This window comes from Tachyglossus aculeatus, chromosome X1 (genome assembly GCF_015852505.1).
Source record: "Tachyglossus aculeatus isolate mTacAcu1 chromosome X1, mTacAcu1.pri, whole genome shotgun sequence".
Lineage (NCBI taxonomy): Eukaryota > Metazoa > Chordata > Mammalia > Monotremata > Tachyglossidae > Tachyglossus > Tachyglossus aculeatus.
The window spans coordinates 39,200,600-39,216,795 of record NC_052101.1 but is presented as its reverse complement, the minus strand read 5'-3'; the positions used below and the strand labels follow the sequence as shown (position 1 = coordinate 39,216,795).

General features: G+C 49.2%; 1 protein-coding gene across 1 annotated transcript; it reads left to right on the top strand.

Moving 5' to 3' along the window:
- Nucleotides 1-256: 256 nt before the first annotated feature.
- DUSP1 (dual specificity phosphatase 1) lies at nt 257-10,425 on the top strand. The gene is given in 5 exon segments (XM_038740697.1): nt 257-637; nt 7,227-7,372; nt 8,464-8,683; nt 9,278-9,486; nt 9,488-10,425. Coding segments are annotated over 5 exon segments (1,110 nt in total). The 5' UTR covers nt 257-264; the 3' UTR covers nt 9,650-10,425.
- The last annotated feature ends 5,771 nt before the right edge of the window (nt 10,426-16,196 follow it).

The following is a 16,196-nucleotide window of genomic DNA, read 5'->3' as shown; positions in this document are numbered from 1 at the left end:
CGAACGGACGAATGAATGAACGAGCGAACAAAAGTCGGGCGGCGCGCGGCGGCCCGATGACGTCTTCGCTCCGGGCGCGCGCGCCCCAGGCGCCGACGTCACCCGCGACCACGTGACCCGTCCCCACGGCAACCGACCCCGCCCCCCCGCCGCCCGGCTATAAAAGGGAGCGCAGGGGGCGCGGCAGCCCGCAGTCCGCCCGGGGAGCCGCGGAGGACGGACGGCAGAGAGAGAGAGAGAGAAGGGAGCGGGTCGGTCGGAGCGATGGTGACGCTGGAGGTGTGCCCGCTGGACTGGCGCGCGCTGCGGGGTCTCCTGCGGGAGCGCGGCGCGCCGTGCCTGCTGCTGGACTGCCGCTCGTTCTTCGCCTACAGCGCGGCGCACGTGGTGGGGTCGGTGCACGTGCGGCTGAGCGGCCTGCTGCGGCGCCGCGCCAAGGGGGCCGTGGGCCTCCACCACGTGGTGCCCAGCCCGGACCTGCGGGCCCGCCTGCTGGGCGGCGCCTACCGGGCCGTCGTGCTGCTCGACGACCGCGGGAAGGACCCCGCCCGCGGGGCCCAGGCCGACAGCACGCTCGGCCTGGCCGCCAGGGCCCTGGCCCAAGAAGCCCGGGACGCGCCGCTCTCCGTCCTCAAAGGTGACATCACCCCGTCCGCCCGCAATAGCCGCCATCGTGACCCTCCTCTTCCTCATCAATCGTATTTATTGAGCGCTTACTGTGTGCGGAGCACTGTACTAAGCGCTTGGGAAGTCCAAGTTGGCAACGTCTAGAGACGGTCCCTACCCAACAGTGGGCTCACGGTCTAAAATCCTCATCAGTTCGTTAGGCGCTGGCTATGTGCCCAGCACCGTTCTGAGCGCCGGGGGGGGATACGAGGCGATCAGATTCATAATAATAACGATGGCGTTTGTCAAGCGCTTACTATGTGCAAGGCGCTGTTAGGGTACCTAGGCGATCAGGTATGTTGCCAACTTGTACTTCTCAAGCGCTTCGTGCAGTGCTCTGCACGCGGTAAGCGCTCAATAAACACGATTGAATGAATGATAATGATGACGGCATTCGTTAAGCGCTTACTGTGTGCACTGTTAGGATACGAGGTGATCAGATTCATAATAATGATAATAATGGCATTCGTTAAGCGCTTGGTATGTGCAAAGCACTGTTTGGATACGAGGTGATCAGATTCATGATAATAATGATGGCATTTGTTAAGCGCTATGTGCAAAGCACTGTCTGGATACGAGGTGATCAGATTCATGATAATAATGATGGCATTTGTTAAGCGCTTACTATGTGCAAAGCACTGTTTGGATACGAGGTGATCAGATTCATAATAATAATGATGGCATTTGTCACGCGCTTACTATGTGCAAGGCGCTGTTAGGATACGAGGCGATCAGATATGTTGCCAACTTGTACTTCCCAAGCGCTCAGTACAGTGCTCTGCACGCGGTAAGCGCTCAATAAATACGATTGAATGAATGATAATAATGACGGCATCCGTTAAGCGCTTACTATGTGCAAGGCACTGTTTGGATACGAGGTGATCAGATTCATGATAATAATGATGGCATTTGTCAAGCGCTTACTATGTGCAAGGCACTGTTAGGATACGAGGTGATCAGTTTCATGATAATAATGATGGCATTCGTTAAGCGCTTACTATGTGGAAGGCGCTGTTAGGATACGAGGTGATCAGATTCATGATAATGATGGCATTTGTCACGCGCTTACTATGTGCAAGGCGCTGTTAGGATACGAGGTGATCAGATTCATGATAATAATGATGGCATTTGTTAAGCGCTTACTATGTGCAAAGCACTGTTTGGATACGAGGTGATCAGATTCATAATAATAATAATGATGGCATTTGTTAAGCGCTTACTATGTGCAAAGCACTGTTAGGATACGAGGCGATCAGATATGTTGCCAACTTGTACTTCCCAAGCGCTTCGTACAGTGCTCTGCACATAGTAAGCGCTCAATAAATACGATTGATCGATTGATTGAACGCAGTAAGCGCTCAATAAATACGATTGAATGAATCGATAAATACGATTGAATGAATGATAATAATGACGGCATTCGTTAAGCGCTTACTGTGTGCACTGTTAGGATACGAGGTGATCAGATTCATAATAATGATAATAATGGCATTCGTTAAGCGCTTAGTATGTGCAAAGCACTGTTTGGATACGAGGTGATCAGATTCATAATAATAATAATGATGGCATTTGTCAAGCGCCTACTATGTGCAAGGCGCTGTTAGGATACGAGGCGATCAGATATGTTGCCAACTTGTACTCCCCAAGCGCTTAGTACAGTGCTCTGCACATAGTAAGCGCTCAATAAATACGATTGATTGCACGCAGTAAGCGCTCAATAAATACGATTGAATGAATCGATAAATACGATTGAATGAATGATAGTAATGACGGCCCACGTCATCCCCCGGGCCTGGAATGCCCTCCCTCTGCCCATCCGCCAAGCTAGCTCTCTTCCTCCCTTCAAGGCCCTGCTGAGAGCTCACCTCCTCCAGGAGGCCTTCCCAGACTGAGCCCCTTCTTTCCTCTCCCCCCTCGTCCCCCCTCTCCATCCCCCCGTCTTACCTCCTTCCCTTCCCCACAGCACCTGTATATATGTATATATGGTTGTACATATTTATTACTCTATTTATTTATTTATTTATTTATTTATTTTACTTGTACATTTCTATCCTACTTATTTTATTTTGTTGGTATGTTTGGTTCTGTTCTCTGTCTCTCCCTTTTAGACTGTGAGCCCACTGTTGGGTAGGGACTGTCTCTATGTGCTGCCAATTTGTACTTCCCAAGCGCTTAGTACAGTGCTCTGCACATAGTAAGCGCTCAATAAATACGATTGATTGATTGATTGACGGCATCCGTTAAGCGCTTACTGTGTGCAAAGCACTGTTAGGATACGAGGTGATCAGATTCATGATAATAATGATGGCATTTGTCACGCGCTTACTATGTGCAAAGCACTGTTTGGATACGAGGTGATCAGATTCATGGTAATAATGATGGCATTTGTCAAGCGCTTACTATGTGCAAAGCACTGTTAGGATGCGAGGTGATCAGATTCATAATGATAATGACGGCATTTGTCAAGCGCTTACTATGTGCAAAGCACTGTTAGGATACAAGGTGATCAGATTCATAATGATGGCATTTGTTACGCGCTGACTATGTGCAAACCACCGTTCTAAGCGCTGGGAGGGGATGCAAGGCGATCAGATTCATAATAATAATGATGGCATTCGTTAAGCGCTTACTATGTGCAAAGCACTGTTAGGATGCGAGGTGATCAGATTCATAATGATAATGACGGCATTTGTCAAGCGCTGACTATGTGCAAAGCACTGTTAGGATACAAGGTGATCAGATTCATAATGATGGCATTTGTTACGCGCTGACTATGTGCAAACCACCGTTCTAAGCGCTGGGAGGGGATGCAAGGCGATCAGATTCATAATAATAATGATGGCATTCGTTAAGCGCTTACTATGTGCAAAGCACTGTTAGGATACGAAGTGATCAGATTCATAATAATAATGACGGCATTCGTTAAGCGCTTAATATGTGCAAGGCACTGTTAGGATACAAGGTGATCAGATTCATGATGATAATGATGGCATTTGTTAAGCGCTTACTATGTGCAAGGCACTGTTAGGATACGAGGTGATCAGATTCATAATAATGATGGCATTTGTTACGCGCTTACTATGTGCAAAGCACTGTTTGGATACGAGGTGATCAGATTCATAATAATAATGACGGCATTTGTCACGCGCTTACTATGTGCAAAGCACTGTTAGGATACGAGGTGATCAGATTCATAATAATAATGACGGCATTTGTCACGCGCTTACTATGTGCAAAGCACTGTTAGGATACGAGGTGATCAGATTCATAATAATAATGACGGCATTCGTTAAGCGCTTACTGTGTGCAAGGCACTGATAGGATACAAGGTGATCAGGTTAATAATAATAATAATGGCATTTGTTAAGCACTTGCTATGTGCCAAGCACAAGGTGATCAGGTTAATAATGATGGCATTTGTTAGGCGCTTGCTATGTGCCAAGCACCGTTCTAAGCGCTGGGAGGGGATACGTGGCGATCAGATTCATAATAATAATGATGGCATTTGTTAAGCGCTTGCTGTGTGCAGAGCACTGTTAGGATACGAGGTGATCGGATTCATGATAATAATGGCATTCGTTAAGCGCTTACTATGTACTGTTAGGATACAAGGTGATCAGGTTAATAATGATGGCATTTGTTACACGCTGACTATGTGCAAAGCACCGTTCTAAGCGCTGGGAGGGGATACGAGGTGATCAGATTAATAATAATAATAATGATGGCATTTGTTAAGCTCTTACTGTGTGCAAAGCACTGTTAGGATACAAGGTGATCAGATTCACAATAATGATGGCATTCGTTAAGCGCTTACTATGTGCAAGGCACTGTTAGGATACAAGGTGATCAGGTTCATAATGATGGCATTTGTTATGCGTTGACTATGTGCCAAGCACCGTTCTAAGCACTGGGAGGGGATACGAGGTGATCAGATTCACAATAACAACGATGGCATTTGTTATGCGCTTACTATGTGCAAGGCACTATTAGGATACAAGGTGATCAGGTTAATAATAATAATTATAATTATAATAACATTTGTTAAGCGCTTACCATGTGCCAAGCACCGTTCTAAGCGCTGGGAGGGGATAGGAGGTGATCAGATTCACAATAATAATGAGGGCATTTGTTACGCACTCAACTATGTTCAAAGCACTGTTAGGATACAAGGTGATCAGATTACTAATGATAATGATGGCATGTGTTAAGCGCTTACTATGTGCCAAGCACTGTTCTAAGCACTGGGAGGGGATACGAGGCGATCAGATTCACAATAACGACGATGGCATTTGTTATGCGCTTACTATGTGCAAAGCACTGTTGGGATACAAAGTGATCAGGTTAATAATGATGGCATTTGTTACGTGCTTACTATGTGCCAAGCACCGTTCTAAGCTCTGGTGAGGGGATACGAGGTGATCAGATTAATAATAATAATGATGGCATTTGTTACTTGCTTGCTATGTGCCAAGCACCATTCTAAGCGCTGGGAGGAGATACAAGGTGATCAGATTCATAATAATAATGATGGCATTTGTTAAGCACTTACTATGTGCAAAGCACTTAGGATACAAGGTGATCAGATTAATAATAATAATGATGGCATTCGTTAAGCGCTTACTATGTGCAAAGCACTGTTAGGATACAAGGTGATCAGATTAATAATAATAATGATGGCATTTGTTATGCGCTTACTATGTGCAAAGCACTGTTAGGATACAATGTGATCAGATTAATAATGATGGCATTTGTTATGCGCTTACTATGTGCCAAGCACTGTTCTAAGCCCTGGGGGGATACAAGGTGATCAGATTAATAATAATGATGGCATTTGTTATGTGCTTACTATGTGCAAAGCACTGTTCTAAGCGCTGGGGGGGATACAAGGTGATCAGATTAACAATAATAATGATAGCTTGTTAGCGCTTACTATGTGCAAGGCACTGTTCCAAGTGCTGGGATAGATACAAGGTGATCAGATTAATAATAATAATGATGGCATTTGTTATGCACTTACTATGTGCAAAGCACTGTTCTAAGCGCTGGGGAGGAGACAAGGTGATCAGATTAATAATAATAATAATGATGGCATTTGTTAAGCGCTTATTATGTGCAAAGCACTGTTCTAAGCGCTGGGGGATACAAGGTGATCAGATTAACAATAATAATAATGATGGCATTTGTTAAGCACTTACTATGTGCAAAGCACTGTTCTAAGTGCTGAGGGGGATACAAGGTAATCAGGTTGTCCCTACAGGAGGTTCACGGTCTTAATCCCCGTTTGACAGATGAGGGAACTGAGGCACAGAGAAGTTAAATGACTTGCCCAAAGTCCCACAGCTGACAATTGGCAGAGCTGGGATTTGAACCCATGACCTCTGAGTCCAAAGCCTGTGCTCTTTCTGCTGAGCCACGCTGCTTCTCTTGTAGCCTCTGAGTCCGTTGTTGGGTAGGAATTGTCTCTATCTGTTGCTGAATTGGACTTCCCGAGCGCTTAGCACAGTGCTTGGCACACAGCAAGCGCCCCGTCAATAGGAGCGAAGGAGGGGACGCCCCTCAACGCGGGGCTGGCTGAGGGTCTGTCTCCCCCCTTCTAGCCTGTGAGCCCATTGTTGGGTCGGGACCGTCTCTATCTGTTGCCAAATTGTACTTCCCAAGCGCTTAGGACAGGGCTCTGCACACAGTAAGCGCTCAATAAATACGATTGAATGAGGGGGCACCCCTGAACGTGGGCCTGGCTGACCGCTCAATAAATACGACAGAATGAATGAATAATAGTGATGGTATTTATTAAGCGCTTACTATGTGCTAAGCCCTGTTCTGAGAGCTGGGGGAGGTCAGGGTGTCCCACGTGGGGCTCACAGACTTAATCCCCATTTTACAGATGAGATCACTGAGGCCCAGAGAAGTGAAGTGGCTTGCCCAAAGTCACACAGCTGAGAAGTGAAGCAGCGCGGCTCAGTGGAAAGAGCACGGGCTTTGGAGTCAGAGTTCATGGGTTCTAATCCTGGCTCCGCCGCTTGTCAGCTGGGTGACTTTGGGCAAGTCACTTCACTTATCTGAGCCTCAGTTCCCTCATCTGTAAAATGGGGATGAAGACTGTGAGCCCCCTGTGGGACAACCTGTTCACCTTGTAACCTCCTTAGCGCTTAGAACAGTGCTTTGCACATAGTAAGCGCTTAATAAATGCTATCATTATTATTACAGCCCACTGTTGGGTAGGGACTGTCTCTATATGTTGCCAACTTGTACTTCCCAAGTGCTCTGCATACAGTAAGCGCTCAATACGATTGATTGATGATTATTAAGTGGTGGAGTTGGGATTAGAACCCACGACCTCCGCCTCCCAAGCCCGGGCTCCTTCCACCGAGCCACGCCGCTTCTCTACATGGGGGCACGAGGGGGCACCCCGATCGCGGGCCTGGCCGACCGTCCATCTCCCCCTTCTAGACTGTGAGCCCGTTGTTGGGTAGGGACCGTCTCTGAGCTCTTAGGACTGTAAGCGCTCAATAAATACAACAGTGAATGACAGGCGCGTCCCACCTCTTTTGTCTTGGCAGGTGGCTTCGAAGCCTTCGCGGCGGCCTGCCCGGAGCTCTGCACCAAGCCGGCCACCCCCTTGGCTCTCACCCTGCCCCTCAGCGCCGACGGCCCTGGCAGTGCCAGCCCTACCCACAGCCCCTGCGGCACCCCTCTCTGCGACCAGGTCAGTGTGCCCTGGGTGGGCGGCCGGGGGGCAACGTTGGGCGGGCGGGTGGGAGGGCCGGGTGGCTCTCCATCCCCTCCTAACTCACTTCCCTTCTCTTCTTCTCCAACCCAGCTCGCACGCTTGGCTCCTCTGCTGCCAACCTTATCACTGTGCCTCCATGTCACCCTGGTCCACGTCCTCCCTCTGGCCTGGAGCACCCTGCCCTCCCTCCTCAAATCCGCCAGACGGTTCCTCCCCCCGCCCCTCCTTCAAAGCCTTAAGTGCTTGGCACATAGTAAGCGCCTAACAAACACCATAATTATTACTGCTGAAGGCCCATCTCCTCCAAGAGGCCTTCCCAGACTCAGCCTCGCATTTCCTCATCTCCCCCTCCCTTCCGACTCACCCACGGCTCTTAGGTATAGATCTGTCATTTTATTTACTTATAATGATGCCTGTTTACTTGTATCAATGTCTGTCTCCCCCTACCTAGACTGTGAGCTCGTTGTGGGCAGGGATTGTCACTCTTTATTGCTGTCTCCTACTTTCCCAAGCGCTTAGTACAGTGCTGTGCTCACAGTAAGCTTTCAAGTACTTCCCAAGCGCTTAGTACAGTGCTCTGCACCCAGTAAGCACTCAGTAAATACGATTGAATGAATGAATAAACGTGAATGAACGAATGCGGGGCGGTGGGCAAGCGGGGACAGTCGGCGTTTAAATCCCATCCGCCTGCACTTTAAGAAAGCACCAGTCTCGGCCCCAGGACCCAAAGCTGGTTCTAGGCAGGGAATACATCTGTTTATTGCTCTGTTGGACTCTCCCAAGCGCTTAGTGCAGTGCTGGGCGCACCGTAAGCGCTCAATAGATACGACCGATGGTCAGGAAGGCTACCGTTGGGCACCCCCGCTTCGAAATCCTTCTACAATTTGCAATCCTCATCGTTTCAGCTTGAGCGCGCGCCCCTCATTCATCAGAATCGGCATCCGTTTTTTCCCCAAACCATTACGTCATTCGCTTTGGCTTTAGCTTTTTGTGTAGCGGGCCGCGTGGCTGCCAGGGAAACAATGCCGGGATTCTGACCATTGTTCTTTTTCTCTGTCCTCGGATAGGGTGGTCCCGTGGAGATCCTCCCCTTTCTCTACTTGGGCAGTGCCTACCATGCTTCCAGGAAGGACATGTTGGATGCTCTGGGCATCACAGCCCTCATCAACGTCTCGGCAAACTGCCCGGACCACTTTGAGGATCATTATCAGTACAAAAGGATCCCTGTGGAGGACAGCCATAAAGCTGACATAAGCTCCTGGTTCAATGAAGCCATTGACTTCATAGGTAAGTCGGGTTTCCTCCTTCCACTCCTGCCCCCTCCTACCCTCTCTCTTCAGAGAACAATCACCTTGCGGAAAATCAAACTCTTCCCCCAAACTAACATCCTTCGGAGCTCGAAATCGGAGCCCGAAAATGGGCCTATACAAGACGCCCCCGCCCCCCTCAGCCTCCCTGAAGGAGAGCTCTTTTTAATTATAATGTACTGTTACCGAGCTAGAGGTTCGGATTTCACTGGATCTATAAAAACCTGTAAGTGGAGGAAACTAGTGGTTCTATTTCTCCGCCTCCCCCCCACCAGGACTAGGGTGTGTTAGGGTCAGTCATCATTACGGGACCTAGAAGGTTGCCATTTTGACAGTTGTTCAGATTCCCTGGCTCCAGAGGATTTGGGTTAAAACTGGGTTCGGTGTCCCCGGGGCGGCACCGACAGGTCCCCCCTTCTAGACTTTGAGCCCACTGTTGGGTAGGCACCGTTTCTATATGTCGCCAACTTGCACTTCCCAAGCGCTTAGTACAGTGCTCTGCACACAGCGCTCAATAAATACGATTGAATCAATGAATGACAGGCAAGGTCACCTGTTTGCCCTCAAATTTCAGACTCGGTGAAGAATGCCGGAGGACGAGTGTTTGTCCACTGCCAGGCAGGCATCTCCCGCTCCGCCACCATCTGCCTCGCCTACCTCATGAGGACCAATCGGGTCAAACTGGACGAGGCCTTCGAGTTCGTGAAGCAGAGGCGAAGCATCATCTCCCCCAACTTCAGCTTCATGGGGCAGTTGCTGCAGTTCGAATCCCAGGTTCTGGCCCCCCCACTGCTCCGCCGAAGTCGGAAGTCCCGCCTTGGCCGTGCTAGACCGAGGGGCTAACACCACCACCGTCTTTAACTTTCCGGTCTCCATCCCCGTCCACCCGGCGGCCACGGCTCTAAGCTACCTTCAGAGTCCGATCACTACTTCCCCCAGCTGCTGAGGGGCCTGGCAGTCGTTTCAAACCCCTCCAGGGCTTGAGACTCGTGTCTGTCCGAGACAGAGTGCAATAACTTTGGAAGGTGTGATCCTCGATAGCCTTCGGCGTTCCGCCCGGCCCTGCGCTTGGGGCTTCTGAACCACATTGTAATATGTCGTGGGAGATGCGGACTGACGAGACGTCGGACAGTGGGCATCTCTCACGTCGACTAAAACTGCTAGTGGGTGTGGGACCAGTGTTGGCTGGCATACCACGGGGTATGGAGAAGGGACCCAGAGGATGCAAAGACACTGCTCACCTGGTGAGCTCTTCCCTTTTGTCTTCTACCTTTCCTACCCACCTCCGCCGCCCCTCTACCCTTAAGAAACCCGCTCCTTACGTTCGACAAACCTGCCTCCATTGACATTCCTGGACATTCTAGAGGCGGGTTCTTCCTTCCTTAATGGCTTTTATATATGTAATAAGGAAAAACTTCCATTATTTATTTTTTGTGTAAATATATTCTGCCTTTACCAGCCTCTCTCCACCCCTAGATGAACCGAATACCTCAGTTGTTTTTTTTTTTCTTTTGAGTACTGCGATCCTGTAAACACAGCTTAAACCCATACTCTCCATGCTGACGGAAAAGCACCTGGCGAGAGGGCTTTGAGTGGTCAACAGTTGTATGTTTGATTATTTATGATCTGAAATAATATATTTCTTCTAACAAGAAGACATTTTGTTACATAACTGACTTTTTTTTTATACAAGCAGAATAAATTATGACATTTCTACTGCTATTTGATTCTTAACGCCACGTTTCCTTGGCCTCTGGGGAAATCTGATCGAGAAATGGGCGGTGAATGGCCCGGCCCAATGGTTGGCAACCTCGGAGGCGGATCCTGGGTTCGAGTCCAGGGAAATCCTGGGACTCTGGGGCAGGTCTTTCCATCACTAGGGCTTGAGAGGTGGAAAATTAGTAAGGGCAAAGGTCTAAATGGAAAACTAGATGCTATGTCAAGTCCAACCATAATGGGTAACAGAGGGAAGGAAAGTCTATTTCTTTGCAACTAACAAAACATGCCAGTCCTAATGCTTTGCCATAAAAAAAAATTAAGCACCTAAACCATTCTCTTGAAAGGGTTGGGGGTGGGTGAGGGGGCACATTTGCAGACTCCTATGACTATATTCAAAAGTTAATGGTACTTCTGAAAATGCCCAATTCGCTTCCAGGAAAACCTTCAGCCCTAGGAGAATCTGCTTTGTGGTTCCTCTGAAGGTTTCCTCTTTTCCCTTGGTGGCACTAGGGAAAAGCTAGCTGGATCCAAATATCGAAACAACAACTGCTCGGTTTGAATAGGAAGCGATTTCTGCCACATCTTTCGTGGCCAAGCAGCTCCCTCAGCTTTTAGAAGAAAGGCTACCCTGACTTCGCTGGGGCTCCGATGCCATTTGTCGGAACGCTCACCTTGCAAAGGTGAGTGAATTCTTCCCATGTCCCATCCTAAGTGAAGCTCTGGTTCTTTTTTCCTCCAGTGAGCGCGTGTGAGAGTGACTACGCTAGCTCAAAATGGCCCCACGACTCCTCTCTCATGACTTCCTTTGTTTAGCACAGCACACGGCACTCGCTTGTAAGGCCTGCCAGAAAGATCTCTGAACCGCAAACCAGATCCTAACAGGGCAGGGTTGGAGGAAACAGGGATGAATTCAACAAGCCTGTCAAAACTCATTACCAGGGTGAGCTTCATCTCCGAGCTGTCGTAATGTTTTCAAGATAAATAAATAATCCACAGCTCCTCTCCCAGATCTGATCAAGCTAGGGTCACAATCCTTATTTCACGCAAGTCTATTAATGAAGTTCCTTCCAAGGAATTGTGTCCTTGACGTGAAAGGCATGAGTCCAACTCTTCCTGCTTGGCACAGAGCTAAGTTGAGTTGGAAGAGTAGTGGAAAAATACAAGCTTAGCTGCAGCTAGAAGGATGGGAAAGACTCACGGAGTGCTTTTCCCCGGGTCTTTCGCCCCTCATCTGCCGTGGGGCGTTGCTTGTGTGAAAACCATAAAACTGGGACTCACCAACCGGGTCCAATTGGGCCCAAGAAAGGGAAAAGGTGTTTCCAAGCGCCGAGAAATCTGGAGGCGACAGGGTCCCTGAACCAAGCTGAAGATCGTACTTTTCCCAGTGAGGAGAAAAGTTACGTAGAAATTCACCGTGTATCCTTGAGCTGTGAGGACTTAACTTCCCAGAAACGATGTATGTTTCTTCTCTATCCTATTGGAAGTTTCGCTGAAGTTTTAACTCCTTGCCACACTTCAGCTGGGGGTGGGTGTGGGGTGGCTAGCTGGGCCCTTTAAGATTGGGTGTATACTTCTGCAATTATTCAGTTGCCCACATCCCCATGGCAACCCCTAGGAGTTTCCCTTTGCTGAGGAAGGTAGTGATGTCAGTTCCCACTGCTGACAAATCAGTTTGTCGGGCGATGAGAAACGGGCCTGTGTGGAAATGCGGCCTCTGCGGCCGGGTGTTAGGGCCCCGTTACTAAAACACATGGGCAAACAATAGAACTCAGGGACATGGAAGTAAACACAGAGTAGGGCAGGAAATAGCCCCAGCGCAGCTTTCTCCTTTCAGAAGAACTGCTAGGGGCTTTCCTCCGTTTGAAACCACAAGCCCTCAGACAAGGGCCCGGCCCCAGTGGCATCTTAGAGGGAACAGTCTGGTTCCGATGGGAGGGAAATCCCCCCCAGCCCGGCAGGCCCCTCTTACAGGCAGGGGCTCTGGGCCCTGAGGGGTTGAGGGTTTTGGGGGGGCTTGTCCGCATCACCCTCCCTCCCCTTGGACTTTCCCAGGCCCCTGGGCCAAACCGCCATATGAAGAGTGACACTCTTTCTTTCTGCCTGCTGGAGGAGGGGAGAGGGACTGAGCTAAGGAAGAAAGGAAGTGTGAAAGTGAGGGAGGTAGAGAGGGGCAGACATTTTGTCACTCCAGAGGGACTATATGCCCCTCCCCTTAGATTTTTAATAATAATGATGGTTTTTGTTAAGTGCTTAGCGCTGGGGAGGATCCAAGATGATCAGGTTGTCCCACACGGGGCTCACAGTCTTAATCCCCATTTTCAACGGCTAATTTGTCATCAATCGTATTTATTGAGCGCTTACTATGTGCAGAGCACTGTACTAAGCGCTTGGGAAGTACAAATTGGCAACATATAGAGACAGTCCCTACCCAACAGTGGGCTCACAGTCTAAAAAGTGGGCTCACAGTCTAAAAGATAAAGACTGTCGATAAAGACTGTCAGCTGTGAAATGTCGTCCTCCACCCACGGAGGGATGAATCCTCAGGCTCCTCACAACTCCCGGCACTGTTTTTTGTTTTTGTTTTCTTGTATTGGTTCAGTGTACTATGTACCAGGCAGGCACTGTACCAAGGACTGGGGTAAATACAAGGTAATCAGGTTGGACACAGTTCCTGTCCCCGTTAGGGCCCGCAGTCTTAATCCCCATTTTACAGATGATGTGGTAACTTTAGACACAGAGGAGGGAAGTGACTTCCCCAGGGTCACACAGCAGAAAAGTGGCAGATCGAGGATTATAATCAGGGTTCTTTGACTCTGAGGCCCGTGTTCTTTCCACTAGGCCAAGCGGCTTCTCCCCCACTTCTCTTACGGTCGTTACAGAGGCTCTTGCTCACCCTGTCCCTGTTCTCTCCGGAAATGGTGGCAGCAGGGAGCCCCCCTAATGGCCTCTGCTTCTGCCCTCCCCAACTCCGTTATTTGTTTTTTCCTCTGCTGCTCCTGTCAAAATGATCTCCAGCCCGTAGCCTTTAAGCCCCCTTTGGACTGTAAGGTTGTTATGGGCGGGGAACATTTCTCCTAATTCCGTTGTACTGTACCCACCCAAGCGCTTAGTACGGTGCTCTGCACATAGGAAGCGCTCAACAAATACCACGGATGGATCGGTAAGGCCCATTAGGGAATTTGCCACTGAAGGTAGGAAACAGGAAAGTAGAACTGGGACTGGTCTTTGGTTCCAGAACTTTGAAGCAGGAAAAATTTAGGGATATGGTCAATTTAGCCTCCCTCTGACATTCCATCTCTACGAAAAGCATCTCTAATCGGGTTCTAGTATTGTCTAAGAAAAGCACTGCAGTGGGGATGCTTGGAGGAAAGGGAGATTTGAGGGCAAGGAGTATAGGCCTGGGAGTTAGAAGGTCATGGGTTCTAATCCCGGCTCCACCACTTGTCTGCTCTGTGACCCTGGGCAAGTCACTTCACTTCTCTGGGCCTCAGTTCCCTCCTCTGTAAAATGAGGATCGAGACTGGGATCCCCCCCCTTCTAGACTGTGAGCCCACTGTCGGGTAGGGACTGTCTCTATATGTTGCCAACTTGTACTTCCCAAGCGCTTAGTACAGTGCTCTGCACACAGTGAGCGCTCAATAAATACGATTGATGATGATGATGATGACAAGGGACCTGATTTGCTTGTATCCACCCCGGTGCTTGGGAGGATACAATACAGCTGGCGGGGACAATTCCGTCCCTCCAGGAGCTTCACGATCTAGTGGAGCCGGGGCAGGGAGGGCTCAGGAAGGACAGAGCCGCTGGCTGAGAGAAAAGACAGATGGGAAGCAGGGTATGAATTAGAACCTGGTCTGGGAAAGCTAGATTTATATGGTCAGGGAAGCTCTCACCAGCCAACGGGTCACCGTTGGATCGCTGGCCAGAAGAACAGGAAACATTTCCGGAGGGGAGATGGGAAACGGACCAGGTCAGCCTTGCTGGGGGTTTAGCGGTACCTTTCGGCTACAGTAACGTCTCCCCTTCTTCCCGAGTTTACAGCACGAGGGTCCCTCTGCACCCCGCCAGAGAATACTAGCATTTGCTCATTTTGCCCCTCGCTTCTCTCTAGAATAGGGATGCTTAGTTTCGACTGTTATTTTAGGTCAACGCTTTCGATGTTGGGCAGGGGCCGTCTCTAGACGTCGCCAACTTGGACTTCCCAAGCGCTTAGTCCAGTGCTCTGCACACAGTAAGCGCTCAATAAATACGATTGATTGATTGATCCCAGGACCAATGAGCTGGCTCTTTTGTGGTGGCTCAGGGTGGAGCGGGAGAGGAGGCCAGTGGGGCTGACCCGCAGGAAAGGCTATTCCTGTTTTGTTTTGTTGTCTGTCTCCCCCTTCTAGACTGTGAGCCCGCTGTTGGGTAGGGACCGTCTCCAGATGTTGCCAACTCGTACTTCCTAAGCGCTTAGTACAGTGCTCTGCACATAGTAAGTGCTCAATAAATACAATTGATTGATTGATTCAGAGAACCTCCTTCTAGACTGTGAGCCCGCTGTTGGGTAGGGACCGTGTCTAGATGTTGCCAACTTGTACTTCCCAAGCACTTAGTACAGTGCTCTGCACGCAGTAAGCACTCAATAAATACGATTGATTGATTGATTCAGAGAACCTCTTTCTAGACTGTGAGCCCGCTGTTGGGTAGGGACCGTCTCTAGATGTTGCCAACTCGTACTTCCTAAGCGCTTAGTACAGTGCTCTGCACATAGTAAGTGCTCAATAAATACAATTGATTGATTGATTCAGAGAACCTCCTTCTAGACTGTGAGCCCGCTGTTGGGTAGGGACCGTCTCTAGATGTTGCCAACTTGTACTTCCCAAGCACTTAGTACAGTGCTCTGCACACAGTAAGCGCTCAATAAATACGATTGATTGATTGATTGAGAGAACCTTCTTCTAGACTGTGAGCCCGCTGTTGGGTAGGGACCGTCCCTATATGTTGCCAACTCATACTTCCCAAGCGCTTAGTACAGTGCTCTGCACACAGTAAGCGCTCAATAAATACGATTGATTGATTGATTGATTGAGAGAACCTCCTTCTAGACTGTGAGCCCACTGTTGGATAGGGACCGTCCCTATATGTTGCCAACTCGTACTTCCCAAGCACTTAGTACAGTGCTCTGCACACAGTGAGCGCTCAATAAATACGATTGATTGACGCCTGGGTTGAAGCCTTTCCCATTCCTGGCAGTAGATGTGGGTGGGGGATGACCATTCACGAAGGGGAAGGATGCCCAGGGTGGAGTTCCACCCAGGATTGACCCGTTGGATGGGCTGGGTCGGGCCAAGTCCACGGATTCGGTCTTGGCCCAGATAGAGAAGCAGCGAGGCCTAGTGGCTCCCTTTTTAGACTATGAGCCCACTGTTGGGTAGGGACTGCCTCTATATGTTGCCAACTTGTACTTCCAAGTGCTTAGTACAGTGCTCTGCACACAGTAAGCGCTCAATAAATACGATTGATTCAAGGCCCTACTGAGAGCTCATCTCCTCCACGAGGCCGTCCCACACTGAGCCCCCTCCTTCCTCTCCCTGGCCTTACCTCCTTCCCCTCCCCACAGCACTTGGATATATGTATATATGTTTGGATGTATTTATTACTCTATTTATGTATTTGCACATATTTACACTATTTATTTTCTTTTGTTAATATGTTTGGTTTTGTTCTCTGTCTCCCCCTTCTAGACTGTGAGCCCGCTGTTGGGTAGGGACTGTCTCTATATGTTGCCAATT